Below are 12,443 nucleotides of genomic sequence, written 5' to 3'. Positions count from 1 at the left end.
TTGAAGGGGGGAGATGGCTGCATGGCTGCATGTCTGCATGGCTGCATGTCTGCATGGCTGAATGGCGTCCGTCCCCTTGAGGCCCTTGAGGGAACGGCGCCCGCCCGCCCCGGATTGGAGGCTTGAACGAGAGGGGGACCGGACTGGACCCTCAGAGGAGGACGGACGATAACGCAAAATCTGGGGGATATCGATCGGAATAAACCAAGACGCAAGACGGGCAGATCGCAGATGGTCGGTGTTGGTTAAACGGCGAGCGGCGTCGGTTTCGGATCTGGGAGTGGGGTCGGAAGGGGTTTTTTTCCCTTTCTTTCTTTCTTTCTGAGCCTTTGAGGTTGACGTGCAGAATCCCCTGGCGTTTTTGGGATTTCGATGAGGGTTGTGGTAGTAGATAGGATAGGTAGAGTAGAGGTACTTGGTGAAGTTGGGGATGGTGACGGATGGTATTTGAGAGGATGTGATCATGAGCTAATAGAAAGAGGGTCGAGTGGAAGAAAGGGGAGATTCAGAGTGGTGCATAACCAATCTCATAGCAAGTGGGTTGTCTCTCGGGAGATTTGGGACTCTTCAGCCGTGGGATCACGATGTGATTGATGGACGACGCCGAAGAGAGGTGAGATGATATCGCTATGGTGACGGCATGGTGTGTACATGACAAAATAACTCGCTTGGCGGACAGCTGGCAGCTGGTTGGCACCGGCTCCAAAAGCTACCCCAGCTTACTCCACAGCAGCTCCCCACCCAGCCGCTTCCATGATCGTCACCAGTTGCTTCCATCGTCATTGGGACTTTTGACAGATCGTTAAACGTACGATACCCTATTACCATATCAACGATTATCAGCGCATTTCGACTTCAAAGGGCAAAACCTTCGTGATACCCTCAGTAAACACATTCAGCAAAAAGCGACAAAGTGGCGAACCTTCTTTGGACAGCGCAAAAGGGGGAAGCTGCTGCAACGACCGGCCAGACTGCAGCGCCTCCAGCCGAAAAGCCCAAGCCCAAGAACACCATGGTCCAGCCAACAAGCACGCCGTCCGCGCCGGCGCTGACTCCCCAGTTCTGCTTTTCGACAGCAACCCTACGAGGTAAGATCTCCTTACAAACATTACATTTACCATTCATTCACTAATAACCCTAGACTTCCTACGAGTCTCCCGCTCCGCCATCGACGACACCATAACCCAAAACCTCAACGCCCTCGTCACTCCCTCCCGCGCGGGCTTCGACCCCTCCTCCACCACCCAACGGGCTCCGCGGCCCTTATCCCGACAAATCGACCCCTCGGCGTGCCAAGAATTCAAAGACCAAGTGTTGTTCCCCTCGTGGCAAGCGCGGTCGCAAGTTCTCAGCTACTGCGCGCTGGTGGCCACCTCGCCGGATCCGGACGACCCGGAGGCGGCGATCCGGGAGGCCGAGAAGCAGAAGGATCGGGAGAGGGTGGTGAATGAGCGGCTAGACCCCTACTCGGCCAGGTTTTTCCCTAGGGAGCCGAGGACGGAGCAACTTGCGAGCGTGATCAGGATGGAGCAGGGCGTGGAGAATATTGTTCGGACGAGGACGTGGGGGATTGTGGGGGAGAGGTGTGGGAGTGATGGGAGGACGTGGGAGCAGGCGTTGGGGGAGTGGAGGAGGGATAAGCATTTGCCGTTGGCGTGATGATGATGATGGTGGTGAGGTTGGGATATGAAGGCAGGAAGGTATAAAGGGAAGAGGTGTAAGTGAAGTGTTTGTATAGCATTGGGTATGGCGTATTGGGATGTTTGTAACGATATGACTGGAATGATTGTAATTGTAGAGATATGGGAAGAAAAAAGCGAAACCATCTACACTCAAGCTTGTAAGAATGCCTCATTGTCTCGGAAGGAGTTGTCGCGGGGCCTGGCGGGAGGCTTCCGTGTCTTCGGTGTCGTTACCGAGAGGGCCGAGCCGGAGTTTAGCTACATAAAGGGTTGACCCCACTTATAGGGAGGTGAGTGGGAGAGCTTCGCCGACTGTTGGCCAATCAGCGGAAAGTATCTTTTTGTTTCTGCGCCTGCCGCCGCCATCTCATCAAATTGTCAGCTGTAAACTCCCACTTGCAGTTTGGGGAAAGTGCAACGTCGACGCCGACAAGGACTGGAATAGTCACGTCTGTCAAGCACATAAGGCCGTCACGCGTATTTCCTTTTGCTGCAGAGTGTAAGTATACACATTTCCCAAGCTTAGGTGGTTCCGGTACTTGTGCGGTGCAAACCCTCTGTGTTCCTCTGTGTTGGCTGTCAGAGCAAGAGAGTTGTCCCACCAGGCTCCGCTCCACTCCCCGACACCGAACAGCGACACCCACTTTCACCAAAACCACCAGTCCACTCTCGGCCGGCCCCTCGTCCCCCTCCCCCACGAACTGATCCCTGACCTGACATAGTGGCAGTCTCCGACTCAATTCGCGAGTTTACCTCTACATCCTCCCGAGCTCAACAACAACACACTCCGCGACAACCGTTCCCCCGCCGCAACCCAACCCCGCGGTCATCTTCGACTCCGAAACACAACCGTCCCTCATCGTCCCACCCCGCAGTCCATTCCTCGATGCCGCAAACCCTGAGCACGAGAGAGGCCAACCTCTTTCGTACCGTCATCCGCCACTATGAGGAGAAGCAGTACAAGCGCGGCTTGAAGGCCGCCGAGCAGATTCTCAAGAAGAACCCCAGGCATGGCGACACCATGTCCATGAAGGCTCTGATTATGAACTCCCAGGGCAAGACCGAGGAGGCCTTTGCCCTCGCCAAGGAGGCTCTCACCATCGACATGAAGTCCCACATCTGCTGGCACGTCTACGGCATCCTCTACCGCCAGCACAAGAACTTCGACGAGGCCATCAAGGCCTACAAGTTCGCCCTCAAGCTCGAGCCCGAGTCCCAACAGATCCAGCGCGACCTCGCCGTCCTCCAGGTCCAGATCCGCGACTACCAGGGCTACGTCCAGAGCAGGTTCGCCATGCTCAAGGCCAAGCCCCATCTCCGCCAGAACTGGACTGCTCTTGCGATCGCCTATCAGCTCGAAGGCAGCCTCGAACAGGCCGAGAACATCCTTACCACCTACGAGAAGTCCATGACCAACGTTCCCCTCAAGACCGACCAGGAGCACTCTGAGGCTCTCCTCTACAAGAACACCATTATTGCCGAGCGGGGCGACATCCAGCGGGCGCTCGAGCACCTCGACTCCGACTGCAAGAACTGCCTGGACAGGTTGGCTGTTATGGAGATGCGGGCGCGCTACTTGGGTCAGCTCAACAGGAAAGAGGAGGCGGCAAAGGCGTGGCGGGCACTGCTGGACAGGAACCCCGAGCACCCTGAGTACTACGAGGGTCTGATTGGGGCTTTGGAGATTGACGAGAAGGACGAGGCTGCCCTCAAGGCCATCTACGACGAGTATGCTGCCAAGTACCCTCGCTCGGATGCCGCCAAGAGGTTGCCTCTCAACTTCCTCACTGGCGATAGCTTCAAGGCTGCTGCCAAGAGCTATCTTACCAACATGTTGGACAGGGGTGTGCCTTCGGTGTTCGCCAACCTGAAGCACCTCTACTCTGATGTTGCCAAGAAGGAGGCCGTCCTCGCCCTCGCCGAGGAGTATCTGAAGGAGCATAAGGGGTCTGAGCAAGCGAACGGCGACAGCTCCAAGGGTGTCGGTGCTGCTCTTTACTTCCTGGCGCAGCATTACAACTACCACCTCAGCCGCGACCTTGCCAAGGCCATGGAGTACGTTGAGCAGGCTATCGAGCTCGATCCCAAGAACGTCGACTTCCACATGACCAAGGCTAGGATATTCAAGCACCAGGGCGATACCGCCAAGGCCTCCGAGGCCATGGACCATGCCCGTTCGCTCGATACCAAGGATCGTTACATCAACTCCAAGGCCGCCAAGTACCAGCTACGGAACAACGAGAACGAGAAGGCTCTCGAGACCATGGGTCTTTTCACTAGGGCCGAGACCGTTGGCGGACCCCTCGCTGACTTGACCGACATGCAGTGCATGTGGTTCTTGACTGAGGACGGTGAGGCCTGGCAACGGCGCGGCAACACCGGCTTGGCCCTCAAGCGTTTCACCACCATCAACAACATTTTCGACATCTGGCAAGAAGACCAGTTCGACTTCCACAGCTTCTCCCTTCGCAAGGGTCAGATCCGTGCCTATGTCGACATGATCCGCTGGGAGGATAGCATCCGCGAGCACCCCTTCTACTTCCGCGCTGCTCTTGACGCTGTCAAGCTGTACCTCGATATGTTCGAGAAGCAGCAGGCTGCCGCCAATGGCACCAACGGCACTGGCGAGGCCACCAACGGAGATGATGCCGCTGAGAAGAAGAAGGCTGCCAAGAAGGCCCGCAAGGAGGCTCAGAAGGCCGAGCGCGAGGCCGCTGAGAAGACTGCCAAGCAAGATCCCAACAAGGCGACGGCCAAGAAGGACGAGGAACCTAAGAAGAAAGACGACGACCCGAACGGCCTCAAGCTCGCTGCCACGACGGATCCTTTGGGCGATGCCATGAAGTTCCTCAACAACATTTTGCAGTTCAGCCCCAAGAACATTGAGGGCCAGATTGCTGGATTCGATGTTTACATGCGCAGGAGTAAGTTTTGGTACAGCCCCGCTACCTGATTTCTTACTAACAAATTCTACAGAGAAGTACCTTCTTGCACTGCGCTGCCTGAACGCTGCTCAGGCGCTCAACCCCGAGCACCCTCGTGTTAAGGAGCAGTTCGCTGAGCTTCAGAAGGCGGTCGAGTCTCTTGACGATGCTCAGTCGGCCAAGGTCAAGGAAGTGCTCAAGGCCAAGTTCAGCTCTTAGAGGAAGCAGGACTGGTGGGCTGTTATGGACATATTGGCAGAGTCGGACCTGAACAAGCGGGAAGTTCCACCAGCCGAACCCGTATCAACGCCGTCGAAATACGTGAGCGATGCGCTTTCGCACCTCGAGATTTGAAGTCAGCCGTCAGCCAGCCTAAAAGCCAACGAGCCGCAGAGTCAAAGCTTGGGGAGTAGAACTAGGTTATCAGAGGTCCTGAGGTATCTCCATTCACTACTTCATATGTGCCGGGAGATGGACCGAGGTAGATGGGTATGAGTGGCTGATACAGCTAGCGGGGACTGCCTGAGTTGACTAAAAGGATCAGAGTTTCACTAGCAGGAGGGTTATCCGGCCGGGGCAAAGAAAGGTATTCCAAAAGTTAGGTTGATTTGCATACTTGGTTGCCTATAGGAAGGTATGTAGACGGGGCGAGGCGAGGGAGCATGGACTCTTTTGGACGCCGGAGTTTTTATCAACTTTTTCTTTGTGCAGGTATATACACAAACCGCATTATCTGTTCAGCGGTGTTCTCTCTCAGTACCTACCTAGCTGTGATGGGCTACGTAGAGGCACGAAGATGTCTAGTAGGCACGGTTTAATCTCCGAAATATCCGGCGTATCTGGTGCCGGGTGTGCTGTCGCTTAGCGGTTAAGCGGTGCCGGGTCTCGGGCATTTGCCCGGATAGGCCCAACCGCGGTGCGGGAGCGATTCGTCCAGTCTACCAGTCGCCGTCAGCACCTGCCACCCCGCCATGCACGGCGGGCACGGCGGGCATGCTTCCTGCTGCAGTTGATGGATGCACGATTTTTAGGTGCAGCAGCCAGCAGCCAGCGATGACGGGGTCCACAGTTGACCCCTGACAGAAACTGCCCCTGCCCCTGTCTCAACAACGAAGTGCCAAGCCAAGCACTGTTTTTGAGTGAGTGTCAACGGTGCTTTCGTCCGAGAGTGCGACCCGAGTCAGCAACAAGTCTGTCATTCATCCGATCTCTACTTTCACTCTTCAACATCTTCAGTGTTTTGGTCTGGAGGTTTCGAATTTGTCGTTTGGCTTCTTTGTGGCCCATCATCATCAGCTCCGTTGCCGGGATCCGCGCGTTGCCGTTAAGCTTAAAAAGGCACCCGCATCCATCCATTCCACTTGTACACTCCTCTGCGCATACCTCGGCACAGGATCCATTGAGGTTCTTGCCTGACCGTCACCGTGATACAAACAGAACTATATACACCAAAGAAAGTCGAAAGAGAATCGCAACACACAGAGGAAAATATGGGGGACGTTCGACAACTACAAGACGAACACGCGGCAGCCATTGCGAAGGCGAGCGCACAAGAGCCGTCTATTCAGGCCTTGACATCGCAAGCTACTACTTCTGCTTCGGGAAAGAATGTCAATATTCTCGAACTGCCTGCGGTCACACTCACTTGCGAGAAGGATGAATTGGTTATTCAAGGTAGGTCAACCCTCCATATACTTCACACACCTGATCACTCCTACATACACATTTTCTTTGACTGGACATCTCTTCTTCTTCCTCATAAGACCTACGTTCGTCCTTAGACTAACCGCAACGCATGTACAGAACATGCCGCTGCCACCAAGAAGTCACGTTCGTGTTGTTCAGGTATATAAAAACATCAAGTCCCTCTTACACAAGAATCCTCATTACAGTCACACAAACGCCCACTGGGAAGAGGCCCAACCTTCAAGCTCAACCGGATTCCTAAACCACATCCCTCTCGACAGTATACTAACACGATTCCTCCCCTCCTCCACAGTCACCCCTCCGCGCCGCCTCCCTCCCGGGTCCGTACCCTTCTACAACATCCTCTGGGCCTACATCACCCCCGACCGCAACTACCTCTGCATCGACTTCGCCGAAGAGACCTCTCCCAAGAAACACCAACTCATCGTCCGCCAACTCGAGTTCCCTCTCCCCTCAGCTACCTCCCATGAGCGCGAGCCGCTTCTCTCACCACCCTCCATCCCTCCCCCCTCCGCCGCCACCTTAGACGCCTTCGTCGCCCGCGTCCTCGACCTCGCCTACCCTTCCCCCATCCAGCGCCGCAAGCGCGCCTGGGTCCTGGTCAACCCCCAAGCCGGCCCCGGCGGCGCCGACAAGATTTTCGAAAAGAAAGTCCGCCCCATCTTCGAAGCGGCGCGCATGCCTTTGACCGTCATCCGCACCACCTACTCAGGCGAAGCCGTCACTCTCGCTCAGGACCTGGATATTTCGGGGTACGACATCGCAGTCCCCTGCTCCGGCGACGGCTTACCACACGAAGTCTTCAACGGCCTCTCCGAGCGTCCCGACGCTAAAAGGGCGCTTTCCAAAGTAGCAGTCTGCCACATCCCCTGCGGCTCCGGCAACGCCATGTCATGCAACCTCTACGGCACGCACCGCCCTTCGCTAGCGGCGCTAGCCATCGTCAAGGGCGTGCCGACGAAGCTGGACCTGTGCAGCGTCACGCTGCAAGATGGAGAGCGCCTGACGAGCTTTTTGAGCCAGGCGTACGGCCTGATTGCCGATTTGGATATTACTACAGAGCATCTGAGGTGGATGGGGGCGGCGAGGTTTACGTACGGGTTTCTGACGCTGGCGATCAGGAAGAAGACGTATCCGTGTGATGTCGCGATGAAGGTGGAGGTGGTCGGGAAGGAGGAGATTAGGGGGCATTATGCTAGGGGGGTGAAGGGGGCCGAGAGTGAGGTTGGGAATGGGGAGGCTAGTGGGGAAGGAGAAGGGGAGGGAGAGGGAGACGGGATGCCGGGTTTGAAGTACGGGACGGTGAATGATAAGTTGCCCGAGGATTGGGAGGTGGTTCCTCATGAAAAGTTGGGCAGTTTTTACTGCGGTAATGTGCGTTTTCCGCCCCACACACACCCTTTTTCTTGCTCTTTCAGTCATACTAACAACCCCCACAGATGGCCTACATGGCCCCAGACGCCAACTTCTTCTCCGCCGCCCTCGCCAACGACGGTTTGCTAGACGTGATCACCACCGACGGCGACATCTCTCTCTGGAAGAACATCAACCTCCAACTCGGGGTCGAATCGGGCCACTTCTTCGACAACCCTTTGGTTTCTTACCGCAAAGTGTCCGCCTTCCGCTTGACCCCCCGATACCAGGACCCGAACGGCGTAATCAGCATTGACGGCGAGGCCAGACCGTTTGCCCCCTTCCAGGTGGAGGTACACAAGGGCCTTGGGCTGACCCTCAGTAAGAGGGGTGTGTTCGAAGCGCCGGGGCCGCATGGGTGGGATGAGGTCACGACGACAGAGCGACTGAGGGCCTAGACGGTTCGGACGGCGGTGAGGATGAGAGTTTGGAAGGCTTTGAACATCATGGGAAGCGTTTGGAGCAGCGTGAGGTTCAGTCCACGAGGGACCTGGTGCTGGGGGAGTGATGATGCTGAGTGGACGAAGAAGGCTAATGGGAAATGGGAAAATGTGCTGCTAATGTAGGAGGCTATGATGGGTTTTCGTGAGCGGGATGGTAATGGGATAGGATGGTTATGAGAAAAGGTGGTTGATATTTGATGAGGAGGGCTGCGGGTCTGGGCTGGTCGGCTCAGCTGGAAGAGTGGACGAGATATGGGCGAGATACAGGTTCAAGTACATAATATTGATGATACCCTTTGTTGATAAGCGAAGATGGTAGATAGAGCGAAAGACTTTGCGTTTCAGATGTGTTTAGATTGAGAAAAGAATGCGTTCGTGGCTGTGCTAGTTGTTGGATTCCTTGTTGATGATGATGGGGAGAGCTGGCTGTCGACTGGCAATCAGAATACCATGGCACACCTATTTTCTAGTTAATCCGAATGGACTCAAGACTACCAGCCAGCTGGGCACAGAGCAAACGGTACCGGAGTACACTGGACCTGACGCCCTTGAATGACAAGATGAAGCTTTCGAAACCTTACCAGCTGGCATCACCACCGCCGCCAGCCGGCGGGGACAAGCACTTCACCACCATCACCACCTCAGGCAAACACGGCACCTACCCGTCACTTACACCAAGCACGCCGGTTTATAAGCACCGACATCTGACCCCTAATAACAACAGCACAAAAACAGTTAGAGTGGAGTAGTAGTTTAACTCGTCGCCCTCCCAAACCGATCCCGAAAAGGGGGAGGCAAGGAGATTCAGGCGGAGACCCGGGTGCGAATCCCGGCTCTAGCACAACTTTTTTTTCTTTTTTGCACGTCTATATTTGGGTCTAAAGAGGCTCCCAGGTATCCAGAATGTTGCTGGACTTTTTCTTCTTCTGCTTTCTTGTTTTGTAGTAGAGTCCGCGGAAGTCGACAGTTGCAGGTCGCAAGACACTTGGAGAGTGAAACCATATCTTACACCGAGGCTGACTTCCAGATACCAGATATGAAGTAACGTAAACAGGTAACTCGTCGGGATTACGAAATTAAGACTAAAACTGTAAGGGCAATGCTATAACTTTTGGTGACGGTAGCTAAGGTAGTTGCCCGTCGATCTATATGCGTATCTTCATGCTTCCTCGCTCTATGGGTTCCTCCCCGTCCTTCATTCAATGGCGTTCATCGTCCATGCGTGCGCAGCCCCTTTCTATCCATTTAAGGCCATCCATTTTCTGTGCTTTGTGGTATCATCATCAAGAACAGCAAGCCACAAAAAAAAAAAAAAAAAAAAAAAAAAAAACACCCAAACACCCAAACGCTCAAACGCTCAACATGCACAAACGTAAGGTATCACAACAATGAAAATACCACAAAGGAGGGCCTAGCTGCTTGAGCCTTCCCCTTTCTTCCCGTCAACCACGGGTACCTGTATCCCATCCTCCACCCTCTTCTCACCTTCACCGTCCTCCGCCTTCTTAACACTCGCCGAAGAACTATCCGAGCTCTCTAAACTCTCCTTATTAGCTAACCTCTCCCTTTCCTCTCTCCTCTCCCTCTCCCTCTGAAACCTTGCCTTCCTCTGCGCCCTCCACCCGGGTCCCCTCGTCATCAACAGATAAATAATCGGGCTAAACACCACCACCACCAGCGGCCAAAACGTGAACGTCCAGCCCACGCCCATCATCTGCAACATGGCATCGATAAACGCCGTCGCCCCCGCGCCGCACAAGCACCTGACCAAGTTCGTCGCCGCCACCGCCGTCGCCGGCGCCTCCGGGTACAAGTCCACGACGAGGGTATTCACCAGACTGAAACTCCCCGTGACACACAAGCCGACAACGAACAACAGCACCAACGGGCCGGCCACATGCGTGGTAGTCTCGAGTGCCCAGGCGTATCCGATCGTCGCTATGACACCAACACCCAAGATGGGAATAACAGGTTGCAACCTGGCCTTCTCGATCGGGAACTTGGACAGGTCGTCGCCGCGCTTGTAGTCGATCGTCATGCCCGTCTTCTTGGCCAAGCGGCGATAATTCCAATCCAGGATCCTGCCCTGCACGACAGCGGCGACGGTGCAGCCGATGCCATACGGCAAATAACACAGTCCCGTCTCGAGCTGGTCGTACCCGTACCGATCGGCGAACTGGGTGCCCAGCGTGACGCAGATGAGGATAAAAACCAGGTAAACGATCGTTCCGTACGAAATCAGCAGGCCCAGGTCCGGGTTGAACACCACCCTCAGCGTATTAAACGGATTCGGAAACCTCAACTTCGGTCTCGCAGTCTTCCTCGCCTTCTGCATCACCTCCTCCTCCTCCTCCTCCTCCTCTTCCTCCTCAGACCCAGGAGCAGCAGGCGGAGGATGCCTCCTCCCCCTCACATAATCCACCACCGTCATATTCCACCACGCCTGCGGCTTCACCGACCCATTACCCACCACATTCCTGCACGTCTCCGGCACCAGCAAAACATACGGCACCAGCCACACCCCGGTATAAATCAGACAAAACCAAAAGATGGCGTGCCACCCCAGATACTGCCCTATCAGCCCGCCAATCACCGGACTCAACGACGGCCCGACGTTGGTCCCCGCACTTACAAAACCCATGTACTTGCCCCTCTCCGCCGACACCGCGACATCAGCCACCACCGCATAACAAAGCGCCAAGCTCCCACTGGACCCAAAACTCTGCACCATCCTCAACACCAACAGCGCCGCGTAATTCTTTTGCAGCAGCGCCAATCCCAAGTTGGCGGCAATGTAAACCAAAAAGGATATAATAAAAGCCGGTCTGCGACCGGCCGCGTTCCCGAAGTCGCCGTACAAGGTGGGCGAAAAGGCTTGCATGATCATGTAGGTTGTTAGTGTCAGGTTGGCTTTGCTGATGGAGACCGACAAGTCGGTGGCGACGGCGTCGAGAACGGGGAAATAGATGTTGGCCGTCATGGGAGAGATGAAGCCGGCGAAGGTGATCATGGTTACGATCCATTTGCGGGTGGAGGGGGGGAAGACGGTGTAGGCGGGCCCGGAGGGGAGGCGGGTGAGGCTGGCTTCGGGGTCGAGGTCGGGGTCGGGGTTGGTGTTGGTGTCTGAGGAGGATAATAGGTCGGGGTCTGGGTCCGGGTTTGGATTCGGGTACGGGCCCGGACGGGGGTCTTCTTGGCTGTCCGGTGGCTCGTTCCCGGCTATGGGGGGGCCCGGCCGGTAGTGAGAATCATTGCTAGGTGATGTTGTTGGGATGTCCTTTTCTTGTGCGGATGCTATTATTGCTGGCTGCTGCTCTTGCAGTGTTGAGTTGGAGGAATCGACACCTCGACCTACTGAGGCCTCTGAGGAGACTGATGAAGGACGGGAACCACTCATGATGGGTGGTTCTAGTCTTGAAACCCGCGCGGGTTTGTTTTTAGGTTGTGGCTAGGTAGAGATAGAGCAGGATGTCTGATGCTTCTATGAAGGGAACGAAAGACCCAGAATACTTATGCTGGATTTTAAAACTCACCGCCACTACTTTTACACTGGCAGCGAGACCCAATCTGTGTTTGAAAAGCGAGGACAAAAAGAGGAAGGGGAGTGAGGGGTTGGATAGATAGATGGATGTACGAGTCGCAAAGTGTCTGACTTAAAAATGGAGGATTGTTAAGCTTGACAGAGGAGGAAGGTGGTTGGGCTTATCACTAACAACTCGGTCAGCATCCGTCCAATCATGTCGATCCGTACTGGCCGGACGGCGGGCAGAAGTCCGGGGGGTGGGTAACGGGGGGCACCAGAAAGGTCCGTGCGTATTCCACTTTTATTCATGAAAAAGTACCGGCCGTACCCTTTGTGTAATTACGGTAATTTACAGACATATGACCAGCATATGACTAATATATGTTCGATTGATAAGACATTCACACGCGGGGGCCTCTCACCGGTCCCCTGCACCCCCAGAGCTAACCCTAATCCTAACTAACCCTAACTAACCCTAACTAACTCCAACTAACTCTAACACTAATATGTAATTTACTGAAAAGATACAAACAGGAACTTATCACATGATAAAACCTTCTTTTTGTAATGCCCTCCGTGATAGTAGCTGAAGTCCGGAGGCCATGACGATTGTGCGAGGTCACTTGGAGAACGTATAGAGCGAATGGATCACTTTGTGTCTTTTCCTTTGACCAGGTGTCATTCTCAGTATGATCGATTGCCAGTTGTGCGGTTGTAAGGGTTCTACGTGGTATACACACAGGTAGGCCTT

The 12,443-nt window shown here is 54.9% G+C and overlaps 4 protein-coding genes and 1 non-coding gene across 5 annotated transcripts; 4 read left to right on the top strand and 1 right to left on the bottom strand.

Annotated features, from left to right (window-relative positions):
- The first annotated feature begins 652 nt into the window (after positions 1-652).
- On the top strand, positions 653-1,918 carry B0H65DRAFT_475159 (caffeine-induced death protein 2). The gene is made up of 2 exons (XM_062827290.1): positions 653-1,088; positions 1,142-1,918. Exons 1-2 carry the CDS (start codon positions 1,013-1,015, stop codon positions 1,657-1,659), a joined length of 594 nt encoding a protein of 197 aa, XP_062678385.1. The 5' UTR covers positions 653-1,012; the 3' UTR covers positions 1,660-1,918.
- Positions 1,919-2,568: 650 nt separating this feature from the next.
- B0H65DRAFT_434068 (NMDA receptor-regulated protein 1-domain-containing protein) lies at positions 2,569-4,825 on the top strand (the record flags this gene model as incomplete). The annotated part of the gene is made up of 2 exons (XM_062825106.1): positions 2,569-4,606; positions 4,659-4,825. The coding sequence occupies 2 exons, from the start codon at positions 2,569-2,571 to the stop codon at positions 4,823-4,825; spliced, it is 2,205 nt and encodes a 734-aa protein (XP_062678384.1).
- Positions 4,826-5,891: 1,066 nt separating this feature from the next.
- B0H65DRAFT_287819 (ATP-NAD kinase-like domain-containing protein) lies at positions 5,892-8,261 on the top strand. Its single transcript, XM_062822969.1, has 4 exons — positions 5,892-6,280; positions 6,410-6,451; positions 6,606-7,687; positions 7,753-8,261. Exons 1-4 carry the CDS (start codon positions 6,097-6,099, stop codon positions 8,122-8,124), a joined length of 1,680 nt encoding a protein of 559 aa, XP_062678383.1. The 5' UTR covers positions 5,892-6,096; the 3' UTR covers positions 8,125-8,261.
- Positions 8,262-8,553: 292 nt separating this feature from the next.
- B0H65DRAFT_560298 (major facilitator superfamily domain-containing protein) lies at positions 8,554-11,830 on the bottom strand (the record flags this gene model as incomplete). The annotated part of the gene is given in 5 exon segments (XM_062830144.1): positions 8,554-8,602; positions 9,792-9,800; positions 9,834-10,107; positions 10,117-10,498; positions 10,595-11,830. Coding segments are annotated over 5 exon segments (1,686 nt in total). The 5' UTR covers positions 11,567-11,830.
- B0H65DRAFT_t402 lies at positions 8,904-9,010 on the top strand. Its single transcript has one exon. It is a non-coding gene; the product is annotated as a tRNA-Gly (tRNA).
- Positions 11,831-12,443: the final 613 nt, after the last annotated feature.

Source organism: Neurospora tetraspora, assembly GCF_033439725.1.
Source record: "Neurospora tetraspora strain CBS 560.94 chromosome Unknown B0H65scaffold_7, whole genome shotgun sequence".
NCBI classification, from domain to species: Eukaryota; Fungi; Ascomycota; class Sordariomycetes; order Sordariales; family Sordariaceae; genus Neurospora; species Neurospora tetraspora.
This window is presented reverse-complemented; position numbering and strand designations above follow the sequence as displayed.

Coding starts and splice junctions, on each gene's coding strand:
- B0H65DRAFT_475159 (XM_062827290.1), top strand. CDS start 1,013: ATGGTCCAGCCAACAAGCACGCCGTCCGCGCCGGCGCTGACTCCCCAG. Junction 1,089..1,141: donor TTCGACAGCAACCCTACGAG/GTAAGATCTCCT, acceptor TAATAACCCTAG/ACTTCCTACGAGTCTCCCGC.
- B0H65DRAFT_287819 (XM_062822969.1), top strand. CDS start 6,097: ATGGGGGACGTTCGACAACTACAAGACGAACACGCGGCAGCCATTGCG. Junction 6,452..6,605: donor GTCACGTTCGTGTTGTTCAG/GTATATAAAAAC, acceptor CCTCCTCCACAG/TCACCCCTCCGCGCCGCCTC. Junction 7,688..7,752: donor GCAGTTTTTACTGCGGTAAT/GTGCGTTTTCCG, acceptor CAACCCCCACAG/ATGGCCTACATGGCCCCAGA.